The sequence below is a fragment of the Strigops habroptila genome, chromosome 4, assembly GCF_004027225.2.
Source record: "Strigops habroptila isolate Jane chromosome 4, bStrHab1.2.pri, whole genome shotgun sequence".
Lineage (NCBI taxonomy): Eukaryota > Metazoa > Chordata > Aves > Psittaciformes > Psittacidae > Strigops > Strigops habroptila.
The window spans coordinates 37,327,429-37,344,176 of record NC_046358.1 but is presented as its reverse complement, the minus strand read 5'-3'; the positions used below and the strand labels follow the sequence as shown (position 1 = coordinate 37,344,176).

Below are 16,748 nucleotides of genomic sequence, written 5' to 3'. Positions count from 1 at the left end.
AGTTTATCTCCCAGAGGTGTTATTTGGCCAATATTAGAAACTACATTTCAAATTTCAAAAATTCAACATGATGCTTTTATCTTACATTTTAAATTTGGATTTATTATTGTTAATTATGTCTTTCATAATGTGTCAATAATTTATAACATCTACTATAGCACAGTTCTAATTTTCACTTTTCATTTTTAAAATCATCAAGGGCAGCTGGCACTTAAATGCAAGTTGAAACACTTTATCTAATTTTCTAGGTCAACGTGTCCCCTGTTTGCATTGTAACAAAACAGTTTGACACGTTAGCATTGTGATTTAAGAAACAAGGAGATCACTTAGTGTGTTTAATATTAGCCTACTAGGCATTTTCAGTCCCCTCGTGTTAGCTGGAGTCTTTTTCTTGACCTTGAAAACCTCTGATCCCCTAATTAATAAGACAAGTGCTTATATTCTTTTCTAGATCAAAGCATCACCTGCTTTTATTGATGGTGGAACAGTTTGATAGGTTGACACTTTGATACAGAAAATAAGATGAGCTGTTGTAATCTACACTAAGTAGCAGCTGCTAATGTAAAAATAACAGTATGGTTAGAAGTTGGGTGTCATAATGTGTTACAACATGACCCGCTCCATTGCGTTGTACATGCTTCTCTTAGTGACATGATGTGTAAAATGTAAAAGCATTAAAAATAGTGTAAGAGAAAAATATTTCTTCAATAGTTTTAAAACATTTTTTCCAGATGGTTTTTGGGTTTTTTTTCTTGCTTATTCATTCTAATTCAGCATGAAAGAAGCCTTTGTCTCACCCTCCTAGTCTCCTGCTGCCCTGGAAAGACACCTGACCTCTTGCTGTCCACCTCACCTGCTAATATCAACAGAAACGTACTTTTACCCCAGAAGAAATGGGGCAATTCTCAGTTGTACATTTGTGGCTAGATTCCATTTCAGACTCCTGATAAAATAGGACTGAAGGAGCAGAAAGGCATCTTATGCCATCTTTGCACATTATACAGCTCTACTGAGTATAAATGAGTTCATAAATTGCAGAAATGACCTTTGAGGTTCTCCAGAATCGTCATCCAACCTTCCTCTAATCCATAGGAGTATCCTGGATCAGTAGCAGAAAAAGCTGTTGATAGCAACTATGACTGAGTTAAGGAATACTTGAACGTTTACAGGCATCTCAGTCAAGCTGGTGGAAAGGGTATCAGTTCTAATTGGATTGGTTATAATTGCAGTAAGAATAAAGTAAGAATAACTCTTATTAACTCTTAGAATTTACTTATAAAGCAAGAAAGTTATATCTTAGAAAACAGATATAAAGACAAATGAAAATTACCAGAGGTTAAGCTAAATTGGCCTTTGGAAAGGAAATTAAAACAAACAATAGTGTAACGACTGAAATGAGAACAAGGAAAGAGGAAATTTGCCATCACTCTGAGAATGGCATAGAGATCGAGGATAATCCAGATCTGTGTGATTTTATTTTTTTTTCTCTCAACATTGGGCCATGTTGATGTCAATTACAAGGACAGGGGTTAAGAAAAGTGAATGTAGGGAAATGAAGTACATCCTAGCTGTTCAACAGATTATTGTGCTCAGATTGGGATAATGGAAGATTTCCATCCCCAGTTCTGAAAGAGCTTATACCTGAAATTACAAGAATGATAGTGAAGTTCTTTAATAAATCTGATGAGGCTCTATACAGTGTAATATGACAGGGAATTAGCAGAGGCAACATCTATATTTAGAAGGGAAAAAAAAACAGAATTCTGACAATTGTAGATCAGTTAGTCTTTATTGTGAGGCTTCAGAGTAAATTTGGAAGGAAAATTATTTTAAAGCACGGATCCATCAACAGTGGATTGAAGTATAACTTTCACCCAAGTAAGATCATGCAAGAATTCTTCTTTGGTATGATAACTGGCTATTTAGACAAAGAAACTTGTTAAATATAAGTTAACACATAAGCTTCATGTGATGCCATATGGAAAATTATTCATTACAGTAGAGAATGTGTATATTGTTATTTTACAAGCATGCACAAGGTAAATGTGGGAAATGCTGCTTGCTGCTAACTGGGTTTACCTAGCATCTCTTGTTTGGAAGGATGGGCATGTTGAGCTCATGTCTGTCTGCAAAATGTCATGTACCCATGAAGGAGATGAGGGATTAGTCAAAGGCAATAAGGAACTAGTTAGCAGGAAGGCAACAGCAAACAGCTTTGAAAGGAGAAACGTTAAGGTCCAAGGATTTCACTAGTGGAATTTCACTCCAATTTCTCACTGATTGGTGCTGAACCAGTTTTCTTTAATGCTGTCATTGAGAGCCTTTGGCATGAAGAGCAACAGCGTACGAACAAAACTGCTTGATGATGCAGAGCTGGAAGATGTTATTAATACAAAATGGAGACATTATTCATACAAAGTAAGTTCAAGCTATCTTGTAGAAAGATTGGAATGGCCTCAAGTACTGGAAAAATAAAAGCAGTGGGGTGGAATTCAGTGGTACCAAGTGTAAGGTATCATTGTTCCAGTATGAATAAGAATTTCCACTGTTAGCTGGGTAATACCAGTGGGCAGGAGAAAAGACATATATCAGAGGGTGACTATGAGCAAAAGGGATGCAAGAATGTATCACGTAATATATTTCCACCAGAGTTAGGGCATACTGCTAGCAGAGTACTGATGAGAGATGCGTTTGAATTGATCGGGAGAATATAGATCTTGCTTACTGAGAGGTAACACAAAAGGTTGTTTGTTTAGCCTATGTAAGGAGGGAAAAATATAGGCTTTCTATAAATATATGTAGGTGGAAATATACATGCTTTCTATAAATGCATGAGAAAAAAATCAGTAAAAAGATAAAGATATGAAGATTTATTATTCAGGTTCATTGAATTTTTTTTTTTTCCTTCTGTTGGATGTTGATAAGCATTATAAAAGCCATCTCTCACCCACAGGGGACCTGGCAGCATAGGGTGCTGTGTGTTCTTACCTCTCAATTTAGATTAGAGTTGAGGATGCTCATGTTTGCCCTAGAGGAATTAGAAAAAGATAAAAATTAGTTTTACTCTCCATTTTCCTTTGCCTAAATCTTGTATTTTTCCATCCTTTGGCTTAAGAAACCACACAGCATTGTTCGTTTAGATATTTTGAAACAAAAGCAATAACAAAAGGATCAGTAATGGTATTTTCTTAGTCGAGATCAGGCTGGTTTAGGTTTGATAGATAGCAATTAGCAAAATTTAAATTTTTGGCAAGTAACTGTTTGCTAAAATGCAAAATGGGATAGGTGTAGAAACAAGAATTCTCTTTTGCAGAAAGGTGGGGTGGGAGGCATAGAAGGGGAAAGAATCTGTACATCTTAAAACAAATATGAAAGCAGAGGATCTTGTGGGCAAAACAAAATTGGAAGAAAGAGACCATATCTCAGTGATCAGTGATCTGTTTAACTCTTTCTGGGTTAAACAGGAACTTCACTGAGGGTGACCCCTATACCAAAGTGGTGACCAACCTCACCTTTATGTTGACCTTTTTAGGGAAAGCCACCAGAGGCACCTTAGTGTAATTCTTTCTTCTCTTGTTGCACCTTCCTTACTCTACCTTCCAAAAAAAATTTAATCAAAACTTAGCCATTTCTGTGAAGAGTTCTGATTTACAGAGCTTGACACTTTCCAAAGGAATAATATTTTGTTACAAAGTTCTCAGGCAGCTATTGTTATTACTAGAGGTGAGCTCATGTAGGATTTTTGCCATTTGCGTTATGGATAGATTTCAATATACATTAGAGGAGTCTTCCAAATGTTTTATAGTAGTGCAGGCATCATTATTTTAGTTAGCAATTTAACTTTGTGAGAGGCACTATTTTGCTTTCCTTCTTCTAGTGAAAGAAGACATCTCTCTTTTGAGAGGATATTTGAGTCATTCATTTGCATTTACCACTCTTCAGGCCTGTGAATGATGGGGTGTTCTGTTGCGTGGCTGCATTCTGCGCACAAAAAAAATCTTGTGCTTAAATTTTTATTGGTCTCATGCAGCTCCATAGTATCAACCCCACTACATGCTACTGGGGAGGTTAGCAAATGTCTTCTTTTCTTCCCTTCATTTTTTGAAGCTGTTTTGAGGGTTTGTTTGATTGTTTCCTTGTTTTATCCAAAGCACCTGATTCAGCTGTTATTTTTACTGGTGCAAACCCAGTCAAATCAGTGCAGTTTTCTCTGCTGAAAAACTGATGTAAATAAGAGTCTTCAGACTCTAGTGCCTTCTGACTTTTGTCCTGAAAAGCAAGTGGAACATTAGGTCTATATTTTATGATAGCTCTCCAAAGAGACTAGCTGTTAATCTCTCCATGAGTAGGTGTGTCAGCTGCAAACATTTCCTTCCAGTCTACCATTTCAATCACACTTCACAGTACACTGAAAATTGGCAAGGATGTTAATTATTGGCCGCTAGAACAAACCACCTACTTTGATTCAAGTGTGTTTTCCAATTTTTAAGAATGTTGTTTCACCTACAGAACAGTATAATTACAGAAAATAGCTTGGTTTGGCTAAGATCCTTGTGTTCTGTGAGTTCTGCTTGCAAGGCAGCAAGCAGCACCAGACAAGAGGCTCACCTGCAGAGGATTTTAACCTCTTGTTGGCAGGAGTTAGGGCTTGCCAGCATCCAGTGCATTGTTTTCAGTATCAGCAGCTCTAAACTATTGTCACTCAGAGGTTAAACATTAACACTTTCTGCTTTTAAAGCTGAAGGAACTCTCCATACAGTAAGAAAGTTTGGTTTATTCTCTAGTGAACTTCCTATAAAAATTTTATGAATGTCTGTTGCAGAAGCACAGTGGTAGGTTCTGTACCCAGGGCAATGCAAAATCCTGCCTGCAGCATGACACACCGAACAGCACAGTGCAGAGACTGGTTGTGTAGCTGCATTTGTGCAATGTGGTGTTTAATAAAATTCACCAGGAGTCAGCCATGTGTCCAGGACATGATTAATCAACCAGCAGAATAAATTGCCCATAGATGACTGGGAGTTGACAGTAAACAGTAAAACACCTGCCTTGAAGACTTAAAGTCTTAATAGACAAACAGGAAACAGAAGCAAGTGGGAGCCCTATTTTAGGAGAGAGATTTTGAGGCATACAGACAGGGTTGTTCATGATTGTACAGCGAGTTTGGCAGCACTAGGGGCTGAACTCAGTGCATTTCCCTTCATGTATTCATAGTTCATGTAACAAGTCTTTGATTTACCAAGAAATTTTTTCCACAACGTTATCCTGAAGAGTTGGCAGGATCTGCAGTCAGCGTTTCTCACACATGTACCTCTTGGTTTGGGGCTCTACGATTTGTACTATTAACAACTTACACCGTGAATTAAAAACATTGGAAAGCAGCCCAATGCTCAGGCTCATGTGTCAAAGAATTACTGTGCAAGCCCAATCTTATTTGTTGTTACAACAATTCATCATCCACTGATTTAAAGATAATTTGTATGGTACCTGGGCCCTCAAAGGGAGTCCTGCAGTGCTACTGAAACTGGACGTTTGAAAATTACTGGTGATTAACCTATAGGGCCCTATTAAATATACATGAGCACTTACTTCTCCTACCTCCTTTTTAACCATAAGGCCCTATTGGGGCTGGCTACCTTCCTGACTTACAAGCCACATGCTGCAATCTCCATAATGGCAGTGAGTCACAAGCCCTTCACAGCATGATGTGAATAAACAACGGGAGTGGAAACATCCGGGAAGGGTTCACAGGTGGGAGATGACAGTGGTTGCTCACAGATTCCCTCACTCCACTGTAATCTAGGTCCTGGGTGAGAATGTACCCAGATCCCAAAATGAGCCAGCGGTGCCGGTCTCATCAGCCCCTGTTGCCTCATCGTCTACCACCGCTCAGGGTGCTGGTCATCCAGGAGCATTCCTGCTAGTAACATCAGCCACTGGCTCTCACCAAAAGTGCCATGCTGAACAGCCGGAGAGCCATGTGCAGACCAAGAGTTGCACACTGGTAGTTTGTGGCCAAGTGCCTTGCTTCACTTGCTATATGTTGCTCAATAGTTTTGCACTATAGGAACAATTATCAATATGAAGTATGTTTGTTGATAAACACTTGACTGAACAGAAGTCTAACCTTAGCCATTTAAAATCATATACATGGGGGAAGCCATTGAAAGCATCATTCTGCTGAGGAAAAAGAAAAACCAACAAACTAGAAACAATTGCAGTGCTAGAACAAGAAAGGTTTTTTCAAAAGAGTTAAATAGGCAGTGTTACAAAACAGTATAGCTTTGGATATGTAACTATAATAGAGCACGGCTGAAATGAATGCACAAAGGATTGTTATGTTTTCAAAGCAATATGTGTATTCTGAATAAATTGTTTGTAATTTTTTTATCACTTCGCAGGCAGAATTGATAGCCTTGCAACAAGAAAAAGAGGCTGCTCTTCAACACTGCAAAAAATTAGAAGAAGAAATTCAGACATTGCGTGTTTATTACAGGTAAAATAATTAATACTAATATAAATCAGTGACTCATAGGGGAAATTTTCTGTACTGTGTCTGACTGTGAGTGAGGAAATGGCCTTATCAAATAGGTATTTGTTGGAAATGTGAATACATCAATGAATCAAGGCTTGCATTTCTGGTTTACTGCTCACCAACCATTTCTTTGAAATAGAAGTCCCTTTCTTATAGCCTAAATTTTCTATTAGTTTCTTCTGAGGAAAGGGGAATGTTGCTGGCAGTCGATTCTCACAAAAATGAAAGAGCTGTATTATAGCAATGTGTTCGCTTAAAAACATGAGGACAAAAGAACCGGTTGACAGAAGTTTTTGTTTCTTCCCTGTTTGCTGCACTTATGTAACTTAATCAACGTATATTTTAAAATAATAAAATCTGTGATTCTAGAAGACTGTTTTCTTTTTCAACACCAATATAATATATGTGTTTTAATTCCTTACGTTCTGTAGCAGTACAGAGAATGAAAGAAATTGCCCTTCTCTCATTAATTTAGGTGGACTGCACTGAACGTTTGCATGGATCAATGGGTTTTAGTCCCTAAGGAAAAGTTCTGTGTGGTCCAGTGAAGGAGTTAGGTTGTTTTATGGAGTGATGTTGGGTTACAGCTCTCATTTCATCCTGACCTCCTGTGTGAGAGGGGATACAGAGCTACCAGCAGGTTAAAGGCAGGAGAATTGGCATCAACACAGCAGAAACTTGTGAATCTGAAGGCTGAATGTCTGTGATGAGGGATGTGGGCTGCAGAGGTAAATAATACATGTAGTGTGAATATTACGTTCTTTGGAAATAAAGAGGACTAGTTAGTTATGACTAAAAAGCACCTGCAACAGTAGAACTGTGTATGTTTTCAGTGTTTCAGTGTTTACAAGTGAAAAATACTCTGGTTTCTAGAGGTTTTTCAAGTTTCCTCTTCTCATTAAATTTATTAAAACCTTGGAGAGAAGTTTCAAAACCAACTTTTGTTCCTAAATCTCATAGGCATTTATTTAAGGCCTGTTAATAGTGAATAGGAACCCCAAGCAATTTGTGATTATTGCTTTTAATTAATTTGGTCAGCATTTAGTGTGTACACAAATTATGGTATGATTTACCAAACTAGAAATAAATTATTATAGTGCCCATATTACTCATTTAAATGGGTTTTGTAGAATAATTTAAAAACTGAAATGCAATTTCGTATTGATATTTCAGAAATTAAGAGTTTGCTTGTGTTTGTCTCTGCACATTGCAGGAGATCTTTCATTGGCTTATGAGTTATATTTCTTACACAGCATATCAACTTTTCACTAATACATAGTATTTAACAATTGTAGTAGGCAGCAGTTGCAGTTTACTCATGTAAATGCTTTAGATCTCAAAAATGTTAACAATCATGACTTGCAGGAATCACCATTAGAATGTACCATGTCATTAACTTAAGGCATTTAATTTGAAAAGGCAAAATTTCACTGTAAGCTTGATAATGGCGTTTGCAAGATTTAGCCATAATGTGGAAATGTTCACTTGAATATCCCCTGGGGAAAGAACTGTTTTATCACTACTAAGTTATACAAGTTACATACTAATTCAGAACATCAAAACTGAAAGACTTTTATCTCCTACTTCACTGATTTATTTTTTTTTCTAATGCATTCTGAAGTGGACCCACAGAGTCACAGATTGATTGAGGTTGGCAGGGACCTCTGGAGGTCATTTCATCCAACCCTCTGCTCAAGGAGTGCCACCTAGTTGCCCCAGACCACATCCAGTTGAGTTTTAAATACCTCCGTGGACAGAGACTCCACAACCTCTCTGTACAGAAACACTGAGCATACAGAGACATGGCTAGGAAAGCCAAAGGCCACCTGGAGTTGAACTTGGTGAAGGATGTTAAAGGCAACAAAAACGACTCCTAGTAGCACTAGTAGCCTAGTAGCTATTTCAGTAGCACTAAGTGCCTAGTAGCAATGTTTGAGGTTTCAAGCCTATCTTTTGCCTTGGTTAGAAATTAATTACACCATTATGAGGACTATTATGAACTCTTAACATTTTGATCACAGTTTTCCTTATGTTATATGAACATCTGCAGCCTCTGATATCCAATAAATAGCATGGCAGTACTTTGAACACATGCCAAATGAGACAGATGAAGAAAAGAATATATGTCATGTGTGCATAAAGCTTTGGGGGCTGTATCAGACCAAGGGTGGGGTGGGCACAATAATCATGAATGACAAAGTGGAGAGTGCATTTCCCAGGCCATCCCAAATGAGTGAATATTTACTCTCTGTTTTGTATTTGGAAGCTAGTTAAGGAATGCTTGTGTAGATGTCTATTGGGTCTTTCTGTTTAGTGTTTCCCATGCTGTAGTAATCTAGAGTAAGCACTGAGAAAGTTTTTCAGACAGCCTAGTTTGGACTGAGGTGAAAGTTTGTTGCTTTGGTCCAGATGAGTTAGCTAGATGATTTGCTGTTCAAGGCTACATTTCACTGGACTTATTTCTCTTTTGGACTTTAGAGCTCCCCAGTGAGCAAAGTATAGGCTTCTGCACATGCTCCACTCCTCATCTGAACTGTAGAACTGCAATGAGACACCTTATTATGCAGTGTGCACACTTCCTTCACTTACTGTTCTCTTACCTGTTTGCTGACTTCTCACAGCTTCTGTCATCTATGCGGTGCCAGCATGACAGCAGCTTGGGAATTTTGGCTTCATTTGGTGCCTTCTCCTCCTTCTGCTCTTAGGTCTTCCTTGGCCTTAGAAAAAGCATTTTCTCGTACTTTTATTTTTTGTTTCCTTGTTCTAACTGAGATTTGTACAACATCCTTTAACTTGGGAGAAACAAATTTAAGGGGAAAAAAAAAAAACAAACAAAAACCAAAAAAACCAAATACTAGAGGCTAATGTTGAAGTGTACAAGGGATACCTAAAGCCATGCCTTTTTACACAGCCACTTTGTAGGCGTTTGGTCATAAAAGTAATGACTGTGTGCATATATTAACAAATTTTGAATGCATATATGTATATAACATTAAAATGTGTATTTTTATACTGATCTGTCTTTCACTAACACTAGTATAACCCAGAAGAAGCGAAATAGCATTTTAGTATGCAAAATCAGGGAAGGGATACTTAGGTCCAGAATATCTGTATGTGTGAACATGCAAATATATGTATGCACAGGCATGCTCAAAGGAGAGAAACAAGTGGAGACCTTCAGGAAAAAAAACAGGAGAAAAATTCCTGGTATGTGTGTAGAGTACTGCATCCAGTTTTGGGTCCACTGTAAAAGTAACCTATGGATGGGAGAGAGTTTGACAGAGGGCCACCAGTATGGTCAGGAAGCTTCAGCATTTGCCCTGTAAAGAGAGACTGAGGGTACTGTTCTTGTTCAGCCTGGGAAAAGGAAAAATTTCTTACTTTGGTGGCTTCAGGGGGACCTAACAGCAGCATGACAATGTCTATCAAGGACAGGCTCTTCACAGTGCTGCATGACAAGAGGGTGAGAGACAACAGGCTTGCATTGAAACAGAGTTTCAGACTGGTTATAAGAGAAAGTTTTTTCACCGTGAGAGATGCCCATCATTGGAACAGGTTGCCCAGAGGGTTTTTCTGTCTCCATCTTTGGAGATTTCCAGGGTGTGACTTGATAAAGTCATAAGTAACCCGGTCTGATATTATTGTTGATATCACTTTGAGAGGGAGGTTGGTTGGACTAAAGACCTCCAGTCACCACTTCCAACCTGAAATGTTCTATAATTCTGTGATCTGGTAGCTTCTGCTGTTTGAAGCTCTTCAAATTTTTTTCTCCAACTGTGAAAGAAGTCTGTGTTGTAAACCATACTTCTTTGCAGATGAAGTAGAAAGTGAATCCTAGATGAAACTAGAGTTTCATGGAAGGCCTGAAAGACCCAAACCAAAATTAAAAAAAGCTTTTCGGGAATAAATGATGGAACATTGGTTCCCATCTGGATTTTGACTTTCTGAAAAGAAAGCACATACCAGAACATTTCTAGCCTTCTTTAAAAGGAAAGAGAAGTGAAAAGGAGGAAAAGGAAAAGGAGGAAGAATCTAGTTCAGATACAGAAGGGAGAGGAAATTGGCTCCAAATATAGTTGGACAGGTTCTCTGCGTCTGTTTATTCTATTTATGTTGTTTCTGTGTCATGTCTTAAAAGGAAAATGGCATTTTCTGGATAGTAACCCCAAAATACATATCAGAAATGAAAATTTGCATAAGAGTTAGGAACAGTATAGAGTTTCTAGCTTACTAATATATTTGTTTCATTATAGTATTCTTTAAGGTAGGGATTAATGCAAATTATAGATCCTCAGTGACAAAAGAAGGCTATATCCAAATAATCACTTTTGAACTGTGTGGAAGTGTTAATCCCACTACCTCTTTCTCACACAGCTCTTTTGTTTGAACATCATCACAAGTTTTTTATTTGCATATTTTTTTATATGGTCTGATTTATATAACCAGTTTCCTTCTATTTCAACGCTTCAGAAGTGTACTTCTACAAGTTAAAATGCTGACAGACATATGCTATTGCATACTCCTTATTTTTCACATATTAGCTAAAACAGCACAGCTGTGTATGAGAAGTATTTCTCTATATAGGGAAATACATACTTTTTTTCCCAATTGCTTTTATTTTAATGTCTACAGTATTTCACTGAAAGGACACCAGGAGTTTTCACAGACAAATAATTTGAACAAATTTTAACCAGTACAGTAAAAGGTACACCTCTTAACAAATCAACCTCATTACAAAGAAAGACAGCAAAATAAAAATGAAGGACTATCCCTATTTAAAAGTATGGTTTTGGTAGGTTTCATGTTGGAGTCAGATGCAGTGATGCTCAATTCAGTAAAATTGTTTACTCTCCAGCTGCGTAAGTTATGTACATCTGCATTAGTCCACGCACCTTTGAATGAAGCTGCTAAGGGTAAGACTTGGTATGTCCAGGCTCTGAGGTAAAATTGAGGCATGCTTTTCATAAGTTTGAGTAGTTATTTCAATGACAATTTAAGAGGCTCCTCTGCTATTCAATCAAGTGCTCCAAAAGCCATCTATTTGCTAAGTCTGATGTTCACGGCAGAGGAGGGACAGTGAAACCTTGTTGCAATGCTCCATGGTCTCTGTACGTGGATATGTAATGGTGTAATTCTTGCTGTTAGACTGTTCCTCTCATTCCAGTTTTAAGGACTATTACATTAAAAACTATAAATTGTTTCTACCTAACATGTCAGTATTCATCCTCTTGTATTCTATTTGATTTGCAGCCACTGCAGTAGCAAGTCAGAATACAACTGGCTAAATACTCAGTCTCCTGTTCTCTGATTGACCCCTGCTCAACCATTTCAGCCTGTTTCTTCTGCCATCTGTCAGTCTTTTTCAGAGCTTTCTTCAGTCCAGATTTCTCACAGGGGGATATGATGTGTAGCAGAAGATTGGGCTGCTCTAACATCCAGCCTCCCAGTCTAAATGAACTTTAACCCATTTACAGAGCCATTAGTGAGGTTACAACCACTAGCACAGAGTGGTGAGCTCAGTCCTTCATCTAAGGCAATAGCAGAACACCCTGAGCACCTGTCCCTGCAGTTTACCTCAGAGAACTGGTCTTTTCATGGCGGTTTTTTTTATTTCACTTTTTCAGTTATGGCCATTGACTCATTTTCCTGCTCTTATCACCCTGTCTGCTCACTACTGTTCTGGTAGTTGCTGTCATTGTTCCAATATTAGTTGCTTTAGATGTAACTTGGTATAACTACAGTCATTAAGAAGAATGACTGGATAATGATACCACTGTAAACCTACTGCTCTTTTTGCAGAACAATTTTGGGGAGATCAGGGAGGAGATGGCAGTTTGGGGAGATGGCAGTTGTGTTTTAAGTATCCTCTGTCCTTGCAACAGTAAATTTTATTTTATCTAAGAGTTTCAGACACCTGACATCAAACATAAATCTTAAGCTAATTTAATTTCCCACTTCCAAGTAGATGAAAGATTCTTTTATACCAAAGAGATGAGGTGCTTGCATCTATGATACAGTGGGAGACTGTGTGATATACCTTCCTGTGAAGGAACCTAACCTACTCCAATTCGATACAGCCAAACATATAGAAAACAATGGCTCTGTAAGGGAACCCTAAGGTTCTTTTGTCTTTCATTATTATAAAAAACCTCAGGTACTATCCAAACTATATTTTTTAGTTTGTTCTCTACATATAAAGTCCCACTGATTTCTGTAGGAGATTTGAACATGCAAGGAATGGAGATTTAGCTGTCGTTTGTTGTTTGGTTTTTTTAATGTGCATGCTTTCATCCTGTTTATTGAACTGAGTGCTGAAACTAGTCAAAAATTAGGGGGCATGTCGTCTTTTAAATCAGACTGGTTAAAACCACACCTTCTCTGAGCAACCCATGGAGGTTTCAGTGAATTTTAGTCTATTTCTCAGGCCAAGGGGAGCCAACACCCTAGTAATTTGGATCTGGGATTTAGAATCTGCGAGTTCAAGCTTCTGCTCTGTTATCATGCCACTTTCCAATGAGGTGCTGCAGCCCTGAAAGAATTGGGATCTTAGGTTGTGTGTCTTTCTCACTTTGCAGTCCTATAAGCAGTTTCCCACTGGTAAGCCCCCTGTCTTCTTTGCATTTTTCTCCTGGTTGCTTGTGCAATCGCAAGTCTCATTAGTGTTACAGGAGATAGAAGTCCAGGGTTTGGAGGTTGTTTCATGAATTGGATCAGACATCTGAAGGGGGACAACAGATCAGTAAGCTGCTCTGCTTTGGCAAAGCAGGTGCATGAAGTTTTACCGGCACTACTGAGCTGGCTGTATTTTGCAGTATCTCAGTGCAGGTGAGTGGTTGAAGCAGAGCCCTACCTTGTTATCCCTGTTATCCTTATATATTTCAGATGATTTATTATCATCTTCCACCTGCCCCATTCCCAAACTTGTTCTCTAGCCTGGAACTGATTATTTGTCTCTCCTTCTGCATTTGCTCTACTTTCTAGCAATAATAAAGTCAGAGGGACTGTCTTTATAAATCAGTGGATAGGGAACTTCCCTGGGAGTTTGGCAGACTAGACTTGTATTTGTACTCCAATTAGTATTTGACCATTTGCACAGAAGAGGGATGATAGGTACAGACTCCAGTATATACCATAGTCATAGTGTTTACAGTGCCTGTTTGGCAGGCAATGAAAAGGGAAAGCAGTATCTGAACCTGTCAGGGCTGTGGAAGCTATCTTTTTTGCCTATCAATGGAATGTCTTAGCCATCAGAGTGCTCTCTGAGCTTCCTCTGTCTCTCATTCATTTAGAGACACACACAAAAAATACTTTGAATGTTTTTCTTTTTGCTCTGACATGATTTTGAAATTTTCCCATCTCACTGGGAAAAAAAAAATGTTGCATGGAGAAATAATTTCCTACTTGGCCTATGATTTATAAAAACTTCGAGGGAGAGGAAGCACTGAACTGTCAGAGATCCCCAACACCTGATGGAATAATAACCCACCCTATGCCGTCCCTGCAACCAGCAGAGGTGAATGTAGAACGCTGAAATTGCCTTGTGATGCTGTTGACACAGGCATGGATTGGTCTGACCTACATTTTACGAAATCTTTGTGCCTAATGTCTCCAAGGGCTGGCTCTTGGCCTTCAGAGGTGCCTTGCCAATAGGAAACACTAAGCAGCAGATCTGTGGAAGAGCCTGGGCAGTATGAATATGAGCCAAAGTGTTTAACATGCTCTGTGAGTTTCAATTTGCACCATGTACTGTGCTAATTCTGCTACTGTTTCCATTACTGGGTGTGTTATACTGGCAAAATTTCTCAAGTTTGTAAGGTTAGTTGAAGACCAACCAGACACTTGTGCTAAGCACATTAAAACTAGAAGCCCTCTGCAGCACCTTATACTGTATTCTACCAGACTGAGCAGATGTCTTTTCTACCAATTTACTATCATGGGGTAGCGTGAACTAAAACAACACTTACCATGTCAATTTTGCTGTGATGGACCTTTTCAAATGAGTTTCTGCTCTTCTCGAAGAGCAGGAATTTGCTTGACAGAAAGGAATTTGTTGTCATAAGGTGCGATATGGTCTCACGACTCTGTATACATGGCCATGCTAGTCTTCTGTTAGCAGCTCTCCTTCACCCGGCTGATTCCTTTCCCTTCTTTTTTACCTCTGTTCTCTGGTTTTCTGTTATGACTTCCTTCATTTCTCAGTGAGCTGAAAAGTCTAGGAAGTGTGATTCTGTTCTGTGCTTTTTGGAACAAGTACATAGCTAGAGGTTTCTAGGAAATTTGTTAAATCCTAACAAAACGGAGTTATTAGAAGGAAGGTTTAAAGTCTCTGGGAGAACTACCTGCAAGCAACTGACTGACTGCTACTGATAGATTGGAGTAATGCAAAGTATTCTACTCCTGTAGAAATACTTGTAAAAATTAGCACATTGAGATCAGTAGAGTTCATATCTATTCTGTATAATGTAAGGATACTCAAAAGAAACATTGGAAAAATCTATGAAGAGGATATATAAGATTATGAAATCTGTAATCTGGAAAAAAGGGTGTATGGCCAAAGGCTACATATTCTGTTCTGCCATTGAAATGCTGGATGAATATAGATGAACCACATCACTAAACTCTGCTTCAGCTGCTTTAATCATGTAAACTGAATAAGATGTTTTACCATTTTGCCTAACACCTTTAGAGATCTATGACTATGAAAATTATGCTACTCCTACTTTGACGTGAGGGAAGGAAAACAGATACAGGATAAGCAGCAGCCCTCTCTAGAGCAAGTTAAGGAAATACAGGAAAACTGCATGTGAAATAAGAGCTGTTTGAAAGAAAGAAATTCCCATAAGAAGTTTGAAAGAAAATCTAGAACTGGAAAAAAAAAAATACTTTGGCTTGCCCTATAAGTATTGTATTAAAGAGAAATTCTTTTGTTATGAATATGATATTTAGAAATAAAGTAGTAACATTGTCAGGGGGATTTTAAATGCCATTTCTTTTTTGTTGTTTTGTTCACAAGACATTTTTATATTAAAATGTCAATTCAAAAATTTCAAAAATTTTGCTGTGTTTCAGTTCGATTTTCTTCAGCTGAAGAGTTGAAGCAAAATAGAATTTCAAGTTGAAATGCCAAGGTGAAAGGAAAATTTTCACTTAGAAATTTGCCACAGGAAGCCAACATATTTGTTTTGTGTTGGAATCTACATCTCCCAATTAAAAAAAAAAAAATTGTTTGGTGAGAACACTTTCCACATGAGCAATTTTCAGCCAGTGCTAGAGAAAACATTGGTTTTCTTGTTTTGACCTTAACCCTGCTCACAGTGAAGTCAATGGAAAACTTCAGTTAGGAAGCATCTAGGAATTCAGGTGACAGAAGGCCTCTGCCTGTCACAGAACACAAGCCTGCAGACTACCCACCTGTTGTGTTTACAAAGAGAGAAGCTGAGAGTAAGGTATTTTCTTTATTCAGTTGCTTTTTTAAGTTACAGCTTGTAGTAAATTGCTACATGCATGTCATGCTGATGCCTTTTCCTGGAAAAATTTCTGGTTTTATATTCTGTCCACAAGCTGCTTTTCTAACTAATGTGGTAGAGGTCTTGTGTTTTGGAAGCTGAAGGGTTTTAGCATTGTGTCCAGCACTGCATAACAATGTGTTATTCATCTGGTATGGGTAATTCTTCCAGCATAGGTGTGAAGGCTGTCATTTTTAGAGAGAATAGGGACCAACTTGGAAACTTTAGCCACAGTTTTCCAGTGAATAAATGGGCCTGCTGGGATTTGCACAATTCTGAGTCTTTCAAATATTTGAGTAAAATGTAGCATATTAGTAATGGTTTGCTTTTATAAGCTGCAGTTCCTATGGTCATGATAGGAAGAAGTAGCACAGAGCAACTTGTTTTTTTTTCCTACCACCACCAAGAAAGTGGTATAGAGCTGCTGTCTCACTGGCAGAGGTTTTCTGGCTGTGAGCTTGGAAGGAAAAGCCACAGAAGGAAAGGGAGGGAGTAACACTGATTGAATAATCAGTAGCAGACGTTCTTTGACACCAAAGTGAGTTTAGAGAAGCTCTTTCCCTACCTGAGCCACTTCATGATTTGGTTTTGTCTTTTTTTTTTTCTTAGTCTGTGCTGTATAGTGATACAGATTAGAGCATGGCCGCCCATAAATGTTTTCCTGAGCAACACGGAAGTGCTGTGTTTATTTCTTTCTTTTACCTTCT

At 38.2% G+C, this 16,748-nt stretch overlaps 1 protein-coding gene across 7 annotated transcripts in view; it reads left to right on the top strand.

Annotated features, from left to right (window-relative positions):
* MIPOL1 (mirror-image polydactyly 1) overlaps window positions 1–16,748 on the top strand; it is a 197,177-nt gene that overhangs the window by 138,332 nt on the left and 42,097 nt on the right. For all 7 annotated transcript variants that reach the window (XM_030485266.1, XM_030485272.1, XM_030485265.1 and 4 more), the window contains one exon: window positions 6,402–6,496. In XM_030485266.1, coding sequence (XP_030341126.1) covers window positions 6,402–6,496 — 95 coding nt within the window. The remainder of the gene's footprint in view (window positions 1–6,401; window positions 6,497–16,748) is intronic.